The sequence below is a fragment of the Dendrobates tinctorius genome, unplaced genomic scaffold, assembly GCF_039654945.1.
Source record: "Dendrobates tinctorius isolate UK_male_01 unplaced genomic scaffold, ASM3965494v1 ptg000004l, whole genome shotgun sequence".
Classification (NCBI taxonomy): Eukaryota; Metazoa; Chordata; class Amphibia; order Anura; family Dendrobatidae; genus Dendrobates; species Dendrobates tinctorius.
The window spans coordinates 33,076,168-33,097,364 of NW_027361672.1; the positions used below are offsets into that span (position 1 = coordinate 33,076,168).

General features: G+C 39.9%; 1 protein-coding gene across 9 annotated transcripts; it reads left to right on the forward strand.

The window, feature by feature from the left end:
• Positions 1-422: 422 nt before the first annotated feature.
• TFAP2A (transcription factor AP-2 alpha) lies at positions 423-20,964 on the forward strand. 9 transcript variants are annotated; one of them, XM_073566854.1, is made up of 8 exons: positions 6,344-6,413; positions 6,740-7,060; positions 7,795-8,229; positions 10,583-10,634; positions 13,794-14,025; positions 15,693-15,811; positions 18,416-18,557; positions 19,565-20,964. In XM_073566854.1, the coding sequence occupies exons 2-8, from the start codon at positions 7,034-7,036 to the stop codon at positions 19,851-19,853; spliced, it is 1,296 nt and encodes a 431-aa protein (XP_073422955.1). In that variant the 5' UTR covers positions 6,344-6,413; positions 6,740-7,033; the 3' UTR covers positions 19,854-20,964. The 9 variants fall into 9 exon arrangements, with proteins under 9 accessions (XP_073422938.1, XP_073422918.1, XP_073422929.1 ...); XM_073566837.1 differs by lacking the exons at positions 6,344-6,413; positions 6,740-7,060 and adding an exon at positions 423-530; XM_073566817.1 differs by lacking the exons at positions 6,344-6,413; positions 6,740-7,060 and adding an exon at positions 4,259-4,404.
• Positions 20,965-21,197: the final 233 nt, after the last annotated feature.

Consider the following 21,197-nt stretch of genomic DNA (forward strand, 5'->3'; position numbering starts at 1 on the left):
TACAAACACTGTCTTCGTGGCTAGCAGCGTATAGAAATGCATTTATTTTTACAAGGAGGCAGGACACGAGATCTTCTTGTTTTCTGGTCAATAATCCGAGTACTGGCTGCCTCCGATCAGGCTGCGCTGGGATCAGTAGTGCACCAGCAACTCCTACATTGGGGAGGAGAGAGCAATGGAAGGTCTGAAAGGCTGCAGAAGGTGATCAGGAGTCTTGGGGGGTCTTCTGTACACTCCGTGAGTGCAGGAGCTGTGCAATAAATGCTTATTAGTCGGGAGGAGGGAGCTGGTGTTTATGTGGAGACTTGGGTTGCTGTAAATCCATCAACATCTCAGACAACAGAGTAAGTTACCGAAGCACATTCCTGGGCAGTGCGCATGCGTGCACAGGTAGCAACCAGCTCTTTATGAGCAGGTGAGATGTTCCTGCACAGGTAGAGAAGGGTTTGCTGGAGCTGCTCCTGTCTGCAGGCGGATCCCTCAGCCCATCACCAGCGATGTCCATGCTGGCCAAGATGGGGGACTGGCAGGTGAGATGTCACACCTGGTCACAGGCTCTCTGAAGCCATCAGTTCTGTAGGTTCTTAGATATTTAGAATGATATCAGACCTTTTTTGAATCTGCCAGTATTATAGTTTTATATTGATAGAGCATAGATGTCACATAGACAGAAGACGGGGGAAGTGGCTGGAGCTCGATAGGAAATCCTCAGCACAAGGCAGGACCCCGAGCCTCCTCTGCAGGCAGGACCCCGAGCCTCCTCTGCAGGCAGGACCCCGAGCCTCCTCTGCAGGCAGGACCCCGAGCCTCCTCTGCAGGCAGGACCCCGAGCCTCCTCTGCAGGCAGGACCCCGAGCCTCCTCTGCAGGCAGGACCCCGAGCCTCCTCTGCAGGCAGGACCCCGAGCCTCCTCTGCAGGCAGGACCCCGAGCCTCCTCTGCAGGCAGGACCCCGAGCCTCCTCTGCAGGCAGGACCCCGAGCCTCCTCTGCAGGCTGCTGATAGGAACTACGGCCTGGGGAGCAGTCACACAACTGCTACAGCCACTGTATATATATATATATATGTGGACATCGTCACTGATGGCGTCTCCCACAGATACTGCGAATTATCGTGAAGTACACAGCAGAGAAATATATCACCGCCACACGTTTTACTTACCCCTCCTCAGTACGGAAACCACTGCAGGCTCTGTCACTAGGCCCTGCTGCCTCCTCTGTATACAGATGTTATCACTCAGAGTATATATACATTGGGATATATATTATATATATTCAAAACGTGTTTAGGAGAGAAGGAAACACACTCAGATACTTCATGTGAATGTACTAGATGGACAGAAATGATCACGGCCTCATGTATTAGCTGTCTTCTTAATGACACACACACACAAGCACATACACACACATACACACACATAACACACACATGCACACTCATACATACACACACATAACACACACACATGCACACTCATACATACACACACACACACATGCACACTCATACATACACACACACACACATAACACACACACATGCACACTCATACATACACACATACACACACATAACACACACACACACACATAACACACACACACACACACAAGCACATACACACACAAGCACATACACACATGCACACTCATACACACACACACATAACACACACACATACACACACATACACACACAAGCACATACACACATGCACACTCATACACACACATACACACACACAAGCACATACACACACATACACACACATACACACACACATAACACACACACATACACACACATAACACACACACATACACACACACAAGCACATACACACACATTCACATACACACATTCACACTCATACAAACACACACATGCAAATACATGTACACACACATGGATACACTCACTTGCACACACACACACTCATACACACACGCACGCACACATATATGCACACACACATACATGCACACACACATGGATACACACACATGCACACACACATACACACACACACACATACATGCACACACACGCACACACACATATATGCACACACACATACACACATGCACACACACACACTCATAAACACACGCACGCACACATATATGCACACACACACATGGATACACACACATGCACACACACATACACACACACATACACACATGCACACTCATACACACACACATACATGCACACACACGCACACACACATATATGCACACACACATACACACATGCACACACACTCATACACACACGCACGCACACATATATGCACACACACATACATGCACACACACACATGGATACACACACATGCACACACACATACACTCACATACACACACACATACACACATGCACACTCATACACACACACACATACATGCACACACACGCACACACACATATATGCACACACACATACACACATGCACACAGTAAAACAGCAGCACTGTTTCGATGGGTGAAGATCTCTTGAGCCTTTTGCACCCGACGTCTGACTTCACTGCCGCCCTATATGAATACGGTCTTAAGCTCCTGTGCGGCAGACATAAATGTTGGTGTAACTGAGCAAGTCTATAGGGATTTCCCACAAGGTTTCGTATCTTGCATGTCAATGATGAGGGTCACAATGCCCAGTGAAGAGTTTCGCACTATGAGAGCTCCTGAATAGATGTGCTTCACCTAAGAAATGTTAATGACTCCTAAAAGCGACCCCATTGATGTGCTGGTGCTGGTGTAAAGCGTTGTTCACACTACATGCTGCTATGTTTGATCGTGGAGCTAATATTCGCATGCAATGAGCTGGGCGGTCGGGGCAGTCTGGTCCCTGTGACTCTAGGCCTGTGTGGGCTCAGCTCGCTGGCGCTGGCTCATGATGTGACCCATTCACATTACAAGTGTATTACCGCATGCACCAAAGGATGAGCCCAGCTTCATTTTCAATTCAATGAGGAAAAAAACAACTATTTGGACAAGACTAAGAACAAGCACAATGGAGAGAAACCTGATTTTTTTCTTCTTGTAGAAGACCCCCTAGATCTTCATGACATTGAACTGGAAGCCACTGGCTCCTGAGACCATTTATGCAAATCCAGTGTCACCACCAAGACACTGGGGCACTAAGGGTGGGCTGTGTCAGCTGGAACAATGCTGGGTGTAAAATGCTGGAATATTGGAGCAGCAGTGCCAGATACAGGCTTCTGTACACCATAGCCTTCCTATCACTCTAATACAATTAGCCATTAAAATTAACCATTCTGCAAACGTCAAAATGGAGCTGCTCATTAGATGCTGCATAATTTTCTCATTTCACACGGTTTCTAAGATCCTCAGACGCCCAAACTGAATATCAAGTAGGATATGTAAAAAGAGATGATCACTTTGAATGTTATTTTCCTTTGCATTTTAGGAAAGGTGTGTATAATAAAAAAAAATAATAAAAAAAAAACAGAATAACAAAAAAAATCAAATTCTGTGCACTTTGCATATATATATATATATATATATATATGTTACAAAGTAGAGAAACATAGAAACATAGACAGATATAACAGTATGTAAAAGTATATAACAGTAACAAAATAAAGAAACATATGTGTGTGTATATATGTAAATATATACATATATATTGCAGTAACAAAGTAGAGAAACATAGACAGATATATATATATATATATGCATACATATATACTGCTCAAAAAAAAATAAAAGGAACACTAAAATACCACATCCTATATAGCACTGAATGAAATATTCCAGTTGCAGATTTTTATTCATTGCACAGTGGAATGTGTTGAGGACAATTAAACTTAAAAATGCTCAATGTAAATCAAAATTAATATCCCATGGGGTCTGGATTTGGAAAGATACTCAAAATCAAAGTGAAAAATCAAATTACAAGCTGATCCACCTTTTAGTGTTCCCTTTATTTTTTTGAGCAGTGTATATATTTATATACACATATATATATATATATATATATATATATATATATATATATATATATATATATATATATATATATAAATATATACGTTTCTTTATTTTGTCACTGAAACAAATGCAATGGTTGCTCAGATCATTTTCAGCTCTCCTTGTATAGTCCTTGAGTGCAGGATCTCATGTCACCTAGCAATCGGACCATTGTAGATATGCTAATCAGCTATTTAGGCTTGGTGGTTAGAAGCGAGGGAAATAAAGGAAACTTTCTACCATTAGAGGGAGATCTCAGTGCACCAAAGCATTGCTCACTCTCTGCACAGCACACAGGGGCTCTAGACTTTTGTGGGGACAGGGAAGAAGAAGAAATCCTCTTCCAAAAAAGCCCATGAAAATGCTGTGGAAACTAACGGATAATATCAAATATGAAGAGTGTGAGGTAAGGGGTAGAGTCTCTGACCATTACTAGCACACAGCACATTGTGCACAGCAGTATAGAGCCTGTGCTGTCCGCATCATGGACTTTCCAACTGACTGTCCACTTGGCATCGGTGCATGCAAAAGTCCATTGCATCTATGTAGTTACAGAATTATTAAAAGCACTTGGTTTTAGTAGTAAAAATGTCCTCATGAGAAATACATTGATTATTATATATATTTATGCTTTATTTTGGATCTAAATACAATTTATAGTGAGTGTTTCAATAGTTTGTGTAGTGTTATTACATGCTATGGTAATTTTTTTTTTATTTTTTATCCAACATTTTACAATCCATTATCAACCATACATATACTTTCAGCAAATATTATAATATCAGTACAAATAATTAATAATACTAATATTAGTAATAACATAAAGGTATGAATTTCAGAAGTGGAGAAAACAGGATCGATAGATACTGTTGCGTTTTACCATATGTCGGGTGTTTTGGTGCATACAAAGGCACATAGACGTGTGAGTACAAGGCAGAGGGCTGGCACATGGATCATTGTCTTGTTATGACTTGCAAGGCTCTGAGCTGCTCTTGTGATTCCCCGAGTGGTTGGGTCAGTTTTGGGGATGGACATAAATACTTGCCGCTTCCTCAGTACTATTGTGTTATTTGTGAGTATATATATCTATAGATCGATAGATAGATCGATAGATATGGGATAGATAGATAACAGATAGATAGATGATAGATAGATAGATAGATATGGGATAGATATGGGATAGATAGATAGATAGATAGATAGATAGATAGATAGATAGATAGATAGATAGATAGATAGATAATAGATAGATAACAGAGAGATGATATATAGATAGATAGATAGATAGATAGATAGATATAGAGATAGATAGATAGATAGATAGATAATAGATAGATAACAGAGAGATGATAGACAGACAGATAGATAGATAGATAGATAGATAGATAGATAGATAGATAGATAGACAGACATATATATATATTCTCATCCTCTCATCGATATAATGCGGGTTATGTGACTCATGTGCCGGTGTATATTTTGCAGCAAGGTTTCGGAGCACAGTCACCGGTTGGAGATGGCTCTCCGTGTCCCTTCTCGTGGAGCAGGAGGGTCAGCAGTCATGGTGGAGGAGAGGCTGTTGTGTGGTGTGCTTCTGAGCTGGAGATTAAAGCTGTATTTTGTTAGGTGTGCATAGCTGTGTAGGAACATGCAGGCTCTGGATGACTGTTGTTATTCTAACCCCAGCCAGCTCTATAGAGTTGGCTATGTCATATTTTGGAGGAGTTGTTTGCTGGAGTTGCAGAGCCAGTCCGACGGGTTTGGAGTTGGAGTTCGAGCCAGGATCGGGCGGAAGGGAGGCAGCTCTAGAGCCGGGCCCATCCATGCTGGACCGGTGCTGGCCACAGATGACCGGGGCTGGAGCACCTTGACCGCTGCGGAAGGGGACAGGCGAAGGATCTACACTAGGGGACTTTCAGCGTTTCGGCGCTGGAGAACAGGAAACCAGTAGGCTCCGGGAGAAGAACAAAGTTCCCCAGCTGTCTTCCGGGACCTGCATGCTGCCACAAGCCCAGGACTGCTTCTGCCTCCTCCAGGACTGCTGCACCCTTGTCTGAGACCCTCATCTGAGCTCTGGGTCATTGTCCTAGTTAACCTGAACATAAAAGGAGCTTTCTCTTTTAAACAGAAGAAGAAAAAAAAGCCTAAAAGAGCAGAGGATCTTAATTAACGCTGAGCGGTGGATGTGCCTGCCTTGCCTGGCTCTGCTCACACTAGTTGTTGGAGTAGGAAGCTGCGGTTGTTGTGGTTGGAGCCCATCGGGCTATGGATCAGGTTCAGAGGACGGGAGATCCGGGCCCCTCGGATCCAGACATGAAAAGCAAAGGGCTGGAGAGCCCAGAAAACACTCCTAGCAGCAAGAGGAGGACATCAGAGCTGCCCATGGCTTATCCAGGATATTCCCAGGATTCCCAGGTGCCAATTCCCTTTATTCCCCCCATCCCTCCTTCCCTGTCACACTCATTCACTTTTCATGCCCTGCAACCTTTAAAATGTCCCCCCTATCCTGTGATTCGCCAGCCCCCTCCCTCTCTCCTTCCCTCACTCCCTCACTGGTGTCTCTCCCTCTTTTCCTCCCCCTCCACCTCTGATTAGATACACTGATTCTTCATTCAATGGACGTCATTTAGAACAGGGCTCTGCCTTGAGTTGCTTCCTCGGTTCACGCTCGATTTCCAGCCATTCTTCCTTTATTAAGTATTGCTGTAATATTAATAGTCATGAATATCTGCTGCTATTAGGGCTTGGAGGGGAACAGGCTGCGTCTCTTCTAGGAAGCAGGAGCATTCCACACAAGTCCACGAAGGATTAACGAAGAGACATTCATACCGAGAAACTTTCCAATTCTGCCTTCTCCCCGTGAAGAATCGCTCTGAGATCTGATGGATTATGGTCTTTGGTCGGCGCCCGATATTGGTCGTAGTTATGATTTTCTAGTAGCGATCTTCTAGGGTTTCTCTCTGCTCTCCTGGTTCCACTCTTGTGCATTTTGTTTTTTCATTTTTCTCCATTGATTTGTATCAATAGCAGCACTCATGTTAGTGCACAGTTTTTCCGCTATGGTGAGTTTACCATTTTATCATTTTTTTTGCTGTTATTTGATTTATATATAAATCAATCTGCTTCATCCAATTCAATCTAGTCCTGCCAGGCTGCCATCAAAACCCCATTGTGCAGTTCCCATGATTTGTATTACAGCTATTACTGACATGTGATTTTATCTCACACATCCTGTGCTTTTTCCCTGATCAAATGACTCCTTATTATTATTATAAAACATGGATATACAATATGGATATACAATATATATAATATATAATCTCTCGGTCCTCAGCTAAACTTAAACATATGCTTGCAAGGGGCATGTGCTTTCATTTAATGCCTACTATCCTTACATAGCTGCTCGACTGTAGAAATGCCAGTATTGATTATATTTTATTTTATTTTTTATACATTAGATTAGATGGATTATTGTATAGCATGGATTGCAGGGGCCTGCTTCGGGGTGTCTCGTATTATTATTATTATTATTATTATTATTATTATTATGTAATTAAGATAATAATTGTATTAAATATTTTTAGGAGTATATAGTATTTCAAGGACTCTTCGGATTCTGAATTTGTTTTTTTCATAGATGTGTTAAATGCAGACATTTGTTATCTATATATTTGTTATCTATATAAATTATAAAATATCATAATCCTTATGCATAGGAAATAGATATTTTGTAGAAGTATCCAATCTGGGTGTATTTATATATGTCTCATTCACTGTTCTGTTTTCTTCTTCCTAGGATCGCCATGACGGTACCAGCAATGGGACAGGCAGGTTACCCCAGCTGGGGTCAGTGGGCCAGTCCCCCTATGCCAGTGCTCCCCCACTTTCACATACCCCCAATACTGACTTTCAGCCCCCCTATTTTCCTCCACCATACCAACCCATATATAATCAATCCCAAGATCCATATTCCCACATTAATGACCCGTACAGCCTCAATTCCCTCCATGCCCAGCCGCAACCTCAGCACCCAGGGTGGCCAGGACAGAGGCAGAGCCAAGAGGCCAGTCTATTGCACACCCATCGGGGGCTTCCACACCAACTCTCCGGCTTGGACCCACGCAGGGATTACAGGCGGCATGAAGACCTTCTGCACGGGCCTCATGGGCTAGGCTCAGGACTTGGTGACATCCCCATCCACTCCATACCTCATGCGCTAGAAGATGTCTCGGTAAGACTTTATTTTATGTTCCACCCTACTCCTCAGCCTTCTGTGCACAATGATCCCCAGCAGATGTGTCCCCCAAGTGCAAGCACCCTCCTGCCCAGCTGGGCACCTAGAGATGCTGGATGAAGGCAATCAGTTCTCAGCCCAGGATGGATGGGATCTGCAATAATCGCTTCTTTATAATGAAGGGAGCTATTTCATACAAATCATCCCTATACCTGCAGCTGCAATGTCTGCCAGCCATAACAAATGAAGCTGAGCTCCATTCCCATTCTCCTTCCCTGTATATCATTATAAAGACCCCCATCAGGGCCAACAACTCAGCCGCCATTGACTTACAAATCACAGTCGCACTAGGAACTGTTCCAATGAAGTTTCCCCCTATAAGTGGTCTACAATGAAATCAAACCTAAATCCTTGGTCACTTCCATACAAATCAGTCATTTCTAATTTACCCTTAATTCGCCCTCTTTAGTGTATTTGTCATTTTGCCGCAGAAAAAAAAAATGATTTATAATAATAGCAATAATAATAGTAATTAATAATCTGTCGGCAGGACGTTTCCCCATCTTACAAAATACTTCCCAAAATCTGGGATTAGACACCGCTGTGAAATAAGTGATGACAGATTAACGATTACAGTCTCAGGTTGCAGGCTTGGGGTGGTGGTGGGATGATATTTGGAAAAGATGGAATGCCATTTAGGAGCTTGCTTGTGTAGATGGGACATGTTTTGGGTTGAATTCATGTCACAGCTAATGTGTTAATGTTCTGAGTGTCTATATATATATATATATATACAAATGCACATCTATGTATACATACAGGCATTACGTTTGGAATAATTCATGTATTTTATAGATGGAAGCGGTAGATAGCTTGATAGATATAGATATACATACTTCTATTTGCCTGTGCAATAATCACATTTATGCATGAAATTACCCTCATATAGATTAAAGATACTCACAATACTATTATCATAATTGTTTTAATAAGCCAACACTGGTGATATCATATAAATCATCACTTAGGACCGATTCACGTGTGCATAGTAAAAATGTTGCCATTCAATAAATATGGTGGGTTTTTAGATTTTACTAATTCTTTTGGCTGTTATTTGTTCAGTATTAACAATTATAAATTGCTAAAATTGTTTATAAATGCAACACACAATCGGGACCAACGAAATGCCGGAAAACTGGTGCAAATTCAATTCGGAAAGCCAGAGTTTGTAATGATATCAGTAACCCAGGGCATGATGTGTGAGCCCGGTAGTCCAAACCTTGAGTGATTCTCCATGAAGGGAACAGATTTCCCTACATATGTAAATGACTAGTCGTCATTTCTGAACATTTCTCTATTTAATTCTACTTAAATGCAGGAGCACTTTAGGCAAGTTACAAATGAGAGCATTGAGTATAATAAAAGCCGTAATAAAGCCACGCAGTCCCATCCACCCGGAATCATTCCGATCAGCCACAATTAACAGGAGCATAAATCCACCAGCGAATGGAAAATGTTATCACCGCGATTATTGCTGGACAATGACTGGCGAATAACAGGGAGGGCACAGCCGGGTCTGGTGGGTCAGAACCAGGAGAAAGATGTCATCCTCACCGGCCCTAGGTAGCATTCATTCAGCAGCTTACATTACAAATGATGACATTATGAAATCTAATGAATATAGGGGGGTTGTGCTTTGGAGCAGATCTGTCAGTTCTGCCATGGAGCATGATCCCCCCACTCATCATACAATTAGGAATGGAACACTTTATGGTTCCATATCAATTTCAGTAATTTTGCATCAATTGGGGGCACAGTTCCCTGCATAATATCTATCTATAATATCTATCTATCTATCATCTATTTATCTATCTATCTATTATCTATTTATCTATCTATAGATCTATCTATCTATCACACTCAAACAGGCACACATATATACATATACGCACACGGACATATAGATTTGTGTTTGTAAAAGTATATATCTATTTATATACACACACAAATATATATATATATATATATATATATATATATATATACTGCTCAAAAAACTAAAGGGAACACATCCTAGTACATTGTGTTGTTTAAGTGTTCCCTTTATTTTTTTTGAGCAGTATATATATATATATATATACACACACACAATCCATGCTATCTATATGTATATACGTATGAAGAGAGCTTACACCTGACCTATCTCCACTTTTGCTGATCAGGTCACCATACTTTGTAGCTGCTGTTCTTGGTGATAATTCCTTTCTGACATAAAACCTGAGCCTTCTCCCTGCTCTTGTTATGACAATGCAATACAAACTTTAGTGTATTTTTGTTGTTTTTGTTGCAGCACGTAGAAGACCCAGGTATCAACATCCCAGATCAGACTGTAATTAAGAAAGGTAGGCTATTTTCTTGTGCATTCCTTACAAGTCTCTACAAGCTTTTCTTTCCATGCTCAAAACTGCCGAGCTTCATCCTAAAGTATTTCCAGCTTGTGTGAGTGAAATATCTGAGTGTGGGCTACAGAAGAGTCTGTGTGTAATGATCTCCCGGGTGCTTCATGGATACATACTATTGTTCTTGGGTGTGGATGGTGATATGCAGTGTATACAGATGCAGCAGAGCTGAGTTATAATGTGGGGTGTCATGGTGTGTTTCATCTGTAGTTTATTTATAGGGCTGTAGGTGATGCAGAAAGGAAAATTACAAATTCAATTATTCTATCTTCTATCTATCTATCAATCTATCTATCTATCTATCTATCTATCTATCTATCTATCTATCTATCCATCTATCCCAAATCTATTATCTATCTATAGATCTATCTATTATCTATCATTTATCTATCTATGTCCTATCTTCCTATTTATCTATTCTATCTATCTATCATCTATCTATCATCAATCTCTCTATTTATCTATCTCTATCTATTATCTATCTATCTCTCTCTATCTATCTATCATCTATCTATCTATCTATCTATCTATATATTATCTATCTAATCTATCTATCCTTTATTATATGATAAAACACAACAACTTCGTATAGAAAGTCACCGACATCTGAATTATGTTTTCTCCCCCAGAATGATTAGATTTTACCAGGAAACCAATCTTCTTCAGGTCCCTTTCTCTTATTTGTTCCTCTGGTGTAAGATGATCTAGCTGAGATGCTCTTTCCAAGTCAACATGATAATTGGCTCTTCTATTAGTAATCTCAAGAGTTCGTTTAGCTCCTATTGTCTCTATTAGCCTCCCCAGAGCTATTAATGTCACAAGTGATCTATCCAGAGCCCCCATTCGCCTGACTCTCCCCAACAAATGAAATGCACAGGCCATCCATACCCACATGATTAGAGCTGCCGTCACAATACCAGGGTGCAGAGTCTGGGAACACACAGGGTTAAGGAAGCAGTTCATGGATGCTGGGCATTTACTTGTGCTGCTTGCATTACATGCAGGCACATTTACATCGGGATGGCCGTGTGCTTGATATTTTTAATTACTATAAAATAAAAAAAATGAAATAAAATGTACTAGAATTATTAATTAAAATCTAGATAATGCCCCCCTACAATTCAGTGTAAATTGGGTCTGTGACCTAGAACAATATCATCTGATTGTTTAATATGGAAATAATTGAGAATGAGAACTTGTACCCGCAGATTAAGATTATTTCTGTGTTGTAAATAATCTAAACCAGTAATTTCTCCAACCCTTAGCATGAGTAAAGCCTCAGCTCTAGGACACACAGCTGGAATGCACGTCTTACTATGATGGCTCCAGGTCAGCTTATTCCAGGCCTTCTGGCCATAGGTTGTTAGTGTGGGCTGCATGCTGTATACACCGAATAGAGCACATCCAGCCTGCAGTAGGAGCCCCTGTGACAGATGGATGGTCGTGTATGCAAGTGGAGGATATTACCGTGGGCTCTGGGTGCAGTGAGCTGCTGCTTTGTGGGCTGCATTATACTAAGAAACTATCTAACTTTAATCGGTAATTAAATCAGACAGGTTTTCCCTCGCTAGACAATGTGCAGCAGCAGTACCACTTTCCGCCTCACTGTGGCGCTTGTGCTCCTCTCTCTGACTTTCAGCCTGCGGTGTTAACCCTGTCGCTTCCGAGTTAGTTAACCCTGAGCACTATTAGAAGGGCGACATCTTTAGGTATATTCCTTTTGTTATTTTGGTTATATATAATTACAGGGGTCACATTAATACTGTGAATAATGATTTTCCATCTAGAGTGGTCTAGTCGTGTAAAACGCATGCCCACAATAATAACCCTAGAGAGGATCATCATATAGACAATTTCCCCAGTTGTGGAGTTGAATGCAACCTATTGTTCCTTGTAAACAGACATTTTAGGAGAACAGTAATATTCCTCTATGGGCTTATTGACAAAGAGTTGTCTGCCATATTTATCACATCTCTCCAGTAGTAGTACATCTACTCTAGAACTAGTGGTCCTATAATACTGACCTTGGTAATGATTAGAGCTAGTGTTAGTGCCATTCTCCTACATAGGAGACTATTAGGCTTTATGAGATGCCCCTATGATCACATCTCTCCAGTAGTAGTACATCTACTCTAGAACGAGTGGCCCTATAATACTGACCATGGTAATGAGTAGAGCTAGTGTTAGTACCATTCTCCTACATAGGAGACTATTAGGCTTTATTAGATGCCCCTATGATCACATCTCTCCAGTAGTAGTACATCTACTCTAGAACTAGTGGTCCTATAATACTGACCATGGTAATGATTAGAGCTAGTGTTAGTGCCATTCTCCTACATAGGAGACTATTAGGTTTTATTAGATGCCCCTATGATCACATCTCTCCAGTAGTAGTACATCTACTCTAGAACTAGTGGTCCTATAATACCGACCATGGCAATGAGTAGAGCTAGTGTTAGTGCCATTCTCCTACATAGGAGACTATTAGGTTTTATTAGATGCCCCTATGATCACATCTCTCCAGTAATAGTACATCTACTCTAGAACTACTGGTCCTATAATACTGACCATGGTAATGATTAGAGCTAGTGTTAGTGCCATTCTCCTACATAGGAGACTATTAGGCTTTATTAGATGCCCCTATGATCACATCTCTCCAGTAGTAGTACATCTACTCTAGATCTAGTGGTCCTATGATACTGACCATGGTAATGATTAGAGCTAGTGGTAGTGCCATTCGCCTATATAGGAGACTATTTAGATTTTATTAGATGCCCCTATGATCACATCTACTCTAGAACTAGAGGTCCTATAATACTGACCATAGTGATGAGTAGAGCTAGTATTATTAGTGTCCTTCTTCTATGTAGGTGACTATTAGGTTTGATGAGATGCCCCTATGATCACATCTCTCCAGTAGTACATCTACTCTAGATCTAGGGGTCCTTTAATAGTGACCATGGTAATGAGCAGAGCTAGTGTCAGCGCCATTCTTCTATATTGGAGACTATTTAGCTTTTATTAGAGATGCCCCTAGAAGCCAAGCGTGTTGTACCCAGGCCTCCTAGTTTCCTGGCATCATTGTCGTCCTTCTCTTTTCAGGGCCTGTCTCATTGTCTAAATCCAATAACAATGCAGTGTCGTCCCTCTCTCTCAACAAAGACAATCTCTTCGGTGGAGTAGTGAATCCGAATGAAGTTTTCTGCTCAGTTCCTGGAAGACTGTCTCTTCTAAGCTCCACATCAAAGTACAAGGTGACAGTGGCAGAAGTACAGAGGAGGTTGTCCCCGCCCGAGTGCCTCAATGCTTCCCTGCTGGGTGGAGTGCTCAGGAGGTGAGACTCTTATACACCGACTTATGCTGTGTGGCATTGGGTGATCACCAGCATCCAGAAATGGGGAAATGATCAGGCAGATAGTGGGTAATGGAGTCTGTGTCTATTAGTACTGACTATTCCATATGCAAAAAAATACAAATTCTGCATTGAAAGCCCTTTTAGCCTCAGCAGTAGCTTGTAGGGTGAGCTGCCTGCATGCTGAGGCCCATCTGCAGATGCCTCCATCATGGCCACAGTCAGCCCAGCCTGGGCTGTGGTCATCGTGTTTCCCATCAGGGCTGGCAGGTTCATTCAGTGTCACATTGCATCTGGCTGAGCATGTAAGGACATGGTGTGGAGAACATGGGGGTGAGAAATAGCAGGGAACATGGGGTTGCTGCAAAAGAGTAAAACAATTCATGGAACAGGTTAGAATAATATTTGATTTGCCAATTCTTCCACTGAATGAATGTCCTACAGTATACATTCTAGTTCATTATATGCTCTCCTTCCAAGGCCAGCTTTCTGGCAAGTTATGGAATGGAAGAAAAAAAAAGTCTAACCCAGCTTGTTATGAAGTATTAAATATCCACTGTTTCCATTCCACTTCATATGTGTCAGTAGTACATAGTTGGTATAGTGACAATGGGACGGCTATGGGAATTATTGGGGAACTTTTCTTGATATGTGCACTACATTTTATTGTTTCGTATAAGATACACTTGCCATTTAACAGTTCTAATATACATTAATATTAAATGATCCGAAATCATAAGGAAAGTACCAAATTTGCAAGAGAAAACAGCATTAAAGGGGAAATGGAGTAACTAATCTTGAAGTTTCTGTTAGCGGTTGATTATAGCTAATCATTCCATCACTGGTAATTACACTATGGATTCACAGTTATGCCACTTAATGCTTATGGACAGAGCTGATTTGGGTGTAATTAGATTTTTGATTAGCTGCAAGTCATAAACACTGACTGTCTCCTTCCTAGAGGAGGAGGGTGTCCTATGTATGCTTCATGCCTGTCCCTGCATTAGCCCCCTTCCCATTCCACTGTGGATACACCAACCTTCGATGCCCTTATTTCTTGTATCCTCCAATCTAGCAATGTACAAGGCCTTTGGTTTTCTTTTCCTTGCAACACAGAAGTAATTTGATTCTTCTGATGCCCTTTAGAGATGTCCTAGACACTGAGCTTAATGCCATGCTCACTGTCTGCCCCCCATAACTATGAGACCATTCATAGGGTTCTGTAAATGACATGAATGAGAATGTAAGGAGGCTTCATTTCCTTGGGTCAGAATAGGTCACCTTTTTTGAGCAATGATGATCTTGGTCTGCAGCCATGTCAACACATTCCTCTTCCCAGCACACCAATTACATTCTGCATTTTGCAACCTATCTGAAAGTTTTCTGTGTTGAAAGCTTGGGGGTAAACTCTACTATCAGAATGTAGAAATATTGTGGAACAATACTCCTAAACTACAACTATCACTACTAATAATTTATATCTTATCGTTCCATAAAAGTTCCAAATCGTTCAACCTATCTCTATATCAATTTTCAGAATTTAGAACATTTATTTATATTTTTTATCATATTTATTACATTTTTTACATGATCATCTATACTAGTATTGTTTCCTATATTATGTGTAATACATCTTACATTCCTCACAGGGCAAAATCCAAAAACGGTGGCCGATCACTGAGAGAAAAATTAGATAAAATCGGATTAAATCTTCCAGCTGGGAGGCGTAAAGCTGCTAATGTCACATTGCTCACATCCTTAGTGGAGGGTAAGTAGACTGATGTTTCTCCAGCAGTGGTAAAAGGGCACTAATCGTTCCTGATTGCCTCCATTTTGTGCTTTTAGAAGAATTAAAAGAAAGCCATTGCAATATGATAATAGTTAAATACCTAAAACCCAAAGTTGTTTCCACTCAAAACAATGCAGTAAATCATTTAAGCTGAGCTGCCATCTGCATTGGAGAAGTGCCTGACCAGGACTTCCTGAATTACATGACCTGTGCCAGAGGGCAACATTATACTGCCTGGATCTAAGGGGCTCACTGCTGCTTCTCATTTACCTTCCAGTCCAAAGAACTGAGCCTGCCCCCTCTTCTAGAGCCATTAATATACATGCATGCATTATAGAACCACTACTGCACATTCGGTGTCAAAAACTGGACAGGACTAATCACCCATGCCATCAGATTTCAGAACCTGCTTCGAAGCAGTAGTAAATAATTATATATGTATGTGTATATATATATATATATATATATATATACATATACAAAGATATATATGTAGATATATAAAGTAATATATCTATCTATATAGATATATTTATTTATTCATATATATTCATATATATACATGTGTGTTTAAATATATGCAATATTAAATATATATATGTATTTAGTTATATATGTTTATAAATCTGTGTTATATATAAATACATATATGCTTTTACTGAGAATATATAGAATTTTGCAATATATGTGGATGTGTGCATTTAAATATACATGTAATGTTAAATATACTATTATATATGTATAAATATATATATTTTGCATTTTTATTATTAATTTCCAAAGTACATATGTACTTTGTATATGTATATGTAATTTTATATATATATATATATATATAAATATATGTATATATATGATCTTAGTTATATATGTAATTTCACACACACACACACACACACATAAATATGATCTCAGTTTTATATGTATATGTAATTTCTCTCTCTCTCACACACACACACACACACACACAAATATGATCTCAGATATATATATGTGTAATTTCTCTCTCTCTCACACACACACACACACACACACATAAATATGATCTCAGTTTTATATGTACATGTAATTTCTCTCTCACACACACACACATATAAATATGATCTCAGTTATATATATATGTATGTAATTTCTCTCTCTCTCTCTCACACACACACACACACACACACACACATATGATCTCAGTTATATATGTATATGTAATTTCTCACACACACACACACATACACATAAATATGATCTCAGTTATATATGTATATGTAATTTCTCTCTCTCACACACACACACACACACACACACACACACACACACACACACATAAATATGATCTCAGTTATATATATATATATGTATGTAATCTCTCTCTCTCTCTCTCTCTCCCTCTCTCACACACACACACACACACACATATGATCTCAGTTATATATGTATATGTAATTTCTCACACACACACACATACACACACACACACACACACACATAAATATGATCTCAGTTATATATGTATATGTAATTTCTCTCTCTCTCACACACACACACACACACATAAATATGATCTCAGTTATATATATATATATATATATATGTATGTAATCTCTCTCTCTCTCTCTCTCTCCCTCTCTCACACACACACATATGATCTTAGTCATATATACCTAGTGTTGTAGCACATAATTATCAATTATATTCTGTCTTCTATTTCTGTGAGGTTTATGATACATGTCCATAGAGGCTGGCGAGGTGCAGTCATGAGGAGGCACTTTGTAATGAGGATGATGATGATGAGTCCGGTTATTGTGGAAGCTCTGCTCCATCTCTGTGGAGAGAAGCTCTTTGAAGCGCTAATTGGCGCATGCGTCCTTCCGGAGTGCAGCTAATAGCAGGAAACCCTGCAGTAAAATCCAACTGCTTGAGGAAATTAAAACCAAAAGATCTGAAAATCAACAGAACAGACAGACTCGGTGCACTGACCCCGAATCTCTCTCGGCTAATCGGCCAGGATATAGAAAATCAGAGCATTGTAATAAAGCAGGGACTCTCACCACTCAGCCAATAATGGGGAAACTCCTCCAATTAATAATGACAGCAGAGTAGATCAGGATCGTCAGCTCAGAGGGTAAAAGCCTTATTTATAGCATGTGGCATGTAAAAAAGTCATTTATATTTAAGGCACTCATTAATATGTGCAGTCATATTGAAATCATGTTTTTTTTTATAATAATCAAATAAGATATTTGGGACCTGGAGTTGCAATTTAAAGACCACCCCACCTCTTAATTTATAGCTGACAATGGGGGGCTGCTAACAATCATTAACCCTTCTGTATGTCCCTAATGGTCACTTTGGCAGGGATGTGATATGTTAGGAACTTCCTGCTGTTTATTCCATAGAACACCTTTATAGTCATTATTCTTATCCGATTATAGAAGTAATCTTTAGTTTAAAAAAACTATTGTACTTTTTTTGTACACTTCCTATTTGTCTCATGCGTTTTTATGCTGATTTTTGTTTTACTGCTCATCATTATTATATGGAACTGATGCGACTTTTCCCACATCCCTGCTCTGCCCTGTGTCCTTGTAGGTGAAGCTGTCCATCTAGCCAGAGATTTTGGCTATGTCTGTGAAACAGAGTTTCCTGCAAAAGCAGTAGCAGAATATGTCAACCGACAACACTCCGACCCTAACGAGCAAGTGACTAGGAAAAACATGTTACTAGCCACAAAGTAAGTACCCCCCCTATTTATACAGTCTTTGGCATGATGAAACTAGTAGTCCTACAGCACATCCCTGCTAAGGTTTATGGCTGGGTAAGCTCTCACCCCCCAACATCTTCATCAGCTGGAGTTCCCAAGTTTATCCACCTTTGACCTAAACTGAAAACTAATCCAAGGAACATTTTGCTGTATCCCGAGTTAATTATTTGCTAGGAGTAAATTGCTACCAACATAAAAAAAAAAGATTAAGGACCTCATTGAAATACTTATCTAATTAAGCGGAAATGTCATATTAAAGGATAGCCTAAAATCTACAGTTGTTGCCTTGTATTCATTATTATCCTGTGTATGGATTGCAGTGAGAGGTTATTAATATTATTTTGCACATTGATATACTGTACCTGGTTCGATTTTCTGGTGTAATGGAATTCCAGTCCTTTTTAGTCTCTTACCATATGTAGTTTATTTCCACATTTACTAATCCACCTGCAATAAAACATTCCAAAGCAGTGGAGTTCCTGTGGCTTTTGTAGTTGTGTGTAGGAAGCATGATGGGACTTCTGGTGAGTCTTGCTTCTGTTTAATATATTTTAGGACATCTCCAGAAGCAACAAATACTGAAATCTATAGGGGTCTCCTTGGGACATATGTTCTGCATTTCTTCTAGACCACTGATGTCCCTGGAAGCCTTTAGTAACATCCCCCAAGACTCTGAAATGTGTCATAAGGTTACTCATTCTCCCAGGGACTTTTCGGGTTACACCAGGAAATGAATGGAAGATGTCTTTAGTTATGGTGCTTGTGAGGTTTACAGACTTGAATGGATTAAATCCAATGTGTGTTATCCACAAATGGAGATTGCTATCATGTGGCAAGTCTAGGCTTCCAATGCTTCATCATGCTTATTAACTCATTGCATACTCTACATTCTCTTTATGTGAATTCATCCTGGCTGCAAGGTGCAGTAAAACATGAAAGTCAGCTCATTTCTGCTTTTTTTTTGTTTTGCCTTTTAGGCAGATTTGTAAAGAATTCACAGATTTATTGTCACAGGACAGATCACCTTTGGGTAACTCTAGACCATCACCAATTCTGGAACCAGGTATTCAAAGCTGCCTGACACACTTCAACCTCATCTCTCATGGATTTGGCAGTCCAGCAGTATGTGCAGCCATCACTGCCCTGCAAAATTATCTCACAGAGGCACTGAAAGCAATGGACAAAATGTACCTCAACAATAACAACCCCAACAGCCACACAGACAACAGCAAAGGGGGCGACAAAGATGAAAAGCACAGGAAGTGACCCAGAATGTCATCATTTGTACCCCCTGAACATCCTTATGTGTTAGTCCCCTGCCAAGCGGGGCAAAGAGGAGAAGACCTATTGCCATCCCTAAGCCGGAGAAGGAAAGGCTTCTGCTCAGCCGCCGAAACGTTGTCCATTCGTTTGTTGTCTCGTTTGGATTATTGATGGAACAGGCAATGGAGCCAGGAAACGTTTTGTCTTTAGTGTTTGGACATTTTGTAAGAGAACCTTTTTTTTAAAGAAACAATTTCTTGTTAAATATATATCTATATATATATATATATATCAGAGTCATCGAACTTATCACCACCTTCCCTTACGCTGATGCTTCTTCAGCTGAGATTGTAGCCCCAGTAACAAAGGCTGCGGATGACATTATCAGTATTGTGAATAAACTTGAGCACAAAACATTGCAGTTCCATGTCGTGTCTTCAGGTTGTACCTTTTCCCTCTTTAAGGTAAATGGCAACATGTTGAACTTTGTGTTTGGACACAGATCATGGTCACTATAAGGGAATCAGTGTTTCTGTAAATACTTATTTATGTGTAATTTAATGGGGATTGTAAATATGGTGAGTCTGTTAAAAGAAACTTTTTTTTTAATTTATCTGGTGATCTCGTTTACCTATTGTTTAGTGGGTTTTTTCAATTTTCCACTTAGTTCATGTGATTCTTGGTACTTATTTAGAAAGCAGATCTTTGGGTTTCTTTCTACGGAATTCCCTAATTTTTAGCACTGTTGTAGCATGTTAAGACGACAATGAAGCAGCAGAACAAATGAAAAAAAAAAAATAAAATGGATTTTTTATATATATGATTAGTATTATAAAAAGTCTTTTCATTTCCTGGAAGAAAGAAAAAAATAGAAATCTAAATATTTGGACATTGTCAAATTAACTAGTGTTTTATTGAATGAGGGATAAATATGTGTGATGAAGAGCAATACATAAGTGCTATACTGTATATTGGGTTCAATTGTGTACAGAGGGCTGCATAAGTGATGGGGCTGCCAGGAGCTCACTGACCACAGAGACTCTGCTCCCCAACCTCTAGCAATGTATTATAGTTTTTATTGTTGACCAGGTGAATAAATATTTGATACGCTTTATGTCGATTCTTTTATTCAGTTGCTGTCTTTACTCAGGCGGATTTTTTTGTCCTTGGCAGTATTTTTTATTCAGTATGGTTACAGTAATTGAGTTTAACTCTCCCTTGACAATTGCTCCCTGCAATAAGCAGCTGAACCCATTGTTTCCCTCAAGTATAATAAAAACTTACTTTCAACTCTGAGTTCAGTGCAGGGAACCATTTGATACTTCGAGTGTAATCTGACATTGATAA

What these genes read in the sequence shown, in the direction of transcription:
- TFAP2A (XM_073566797.1), top strand. Translation starts at nt 6,264, where the DNA reads ATGGATCAGGTTCAGAGGACGGGAGATCCGGGCCCCTCGGATCCAGAC. An exon ending in ATGCGCTAGAAGATGTCTCG is followed by an intron (nt 8,230 to 10,582) that starts GTAAGACTTTAT and finishes TTTTTGTTGCAG; the next exon opens with CACGTAGAAGACCCAGGTAT. An exon ending in CTGGGTGGAGTGCTCAGGAG is followed by an intron (nt 14,026 to 15,692) that starts GTGAGACTCTTA and finishes CATTCCTCACAG; the next exon opens with GGCAAAATCCAAAAACGGTG.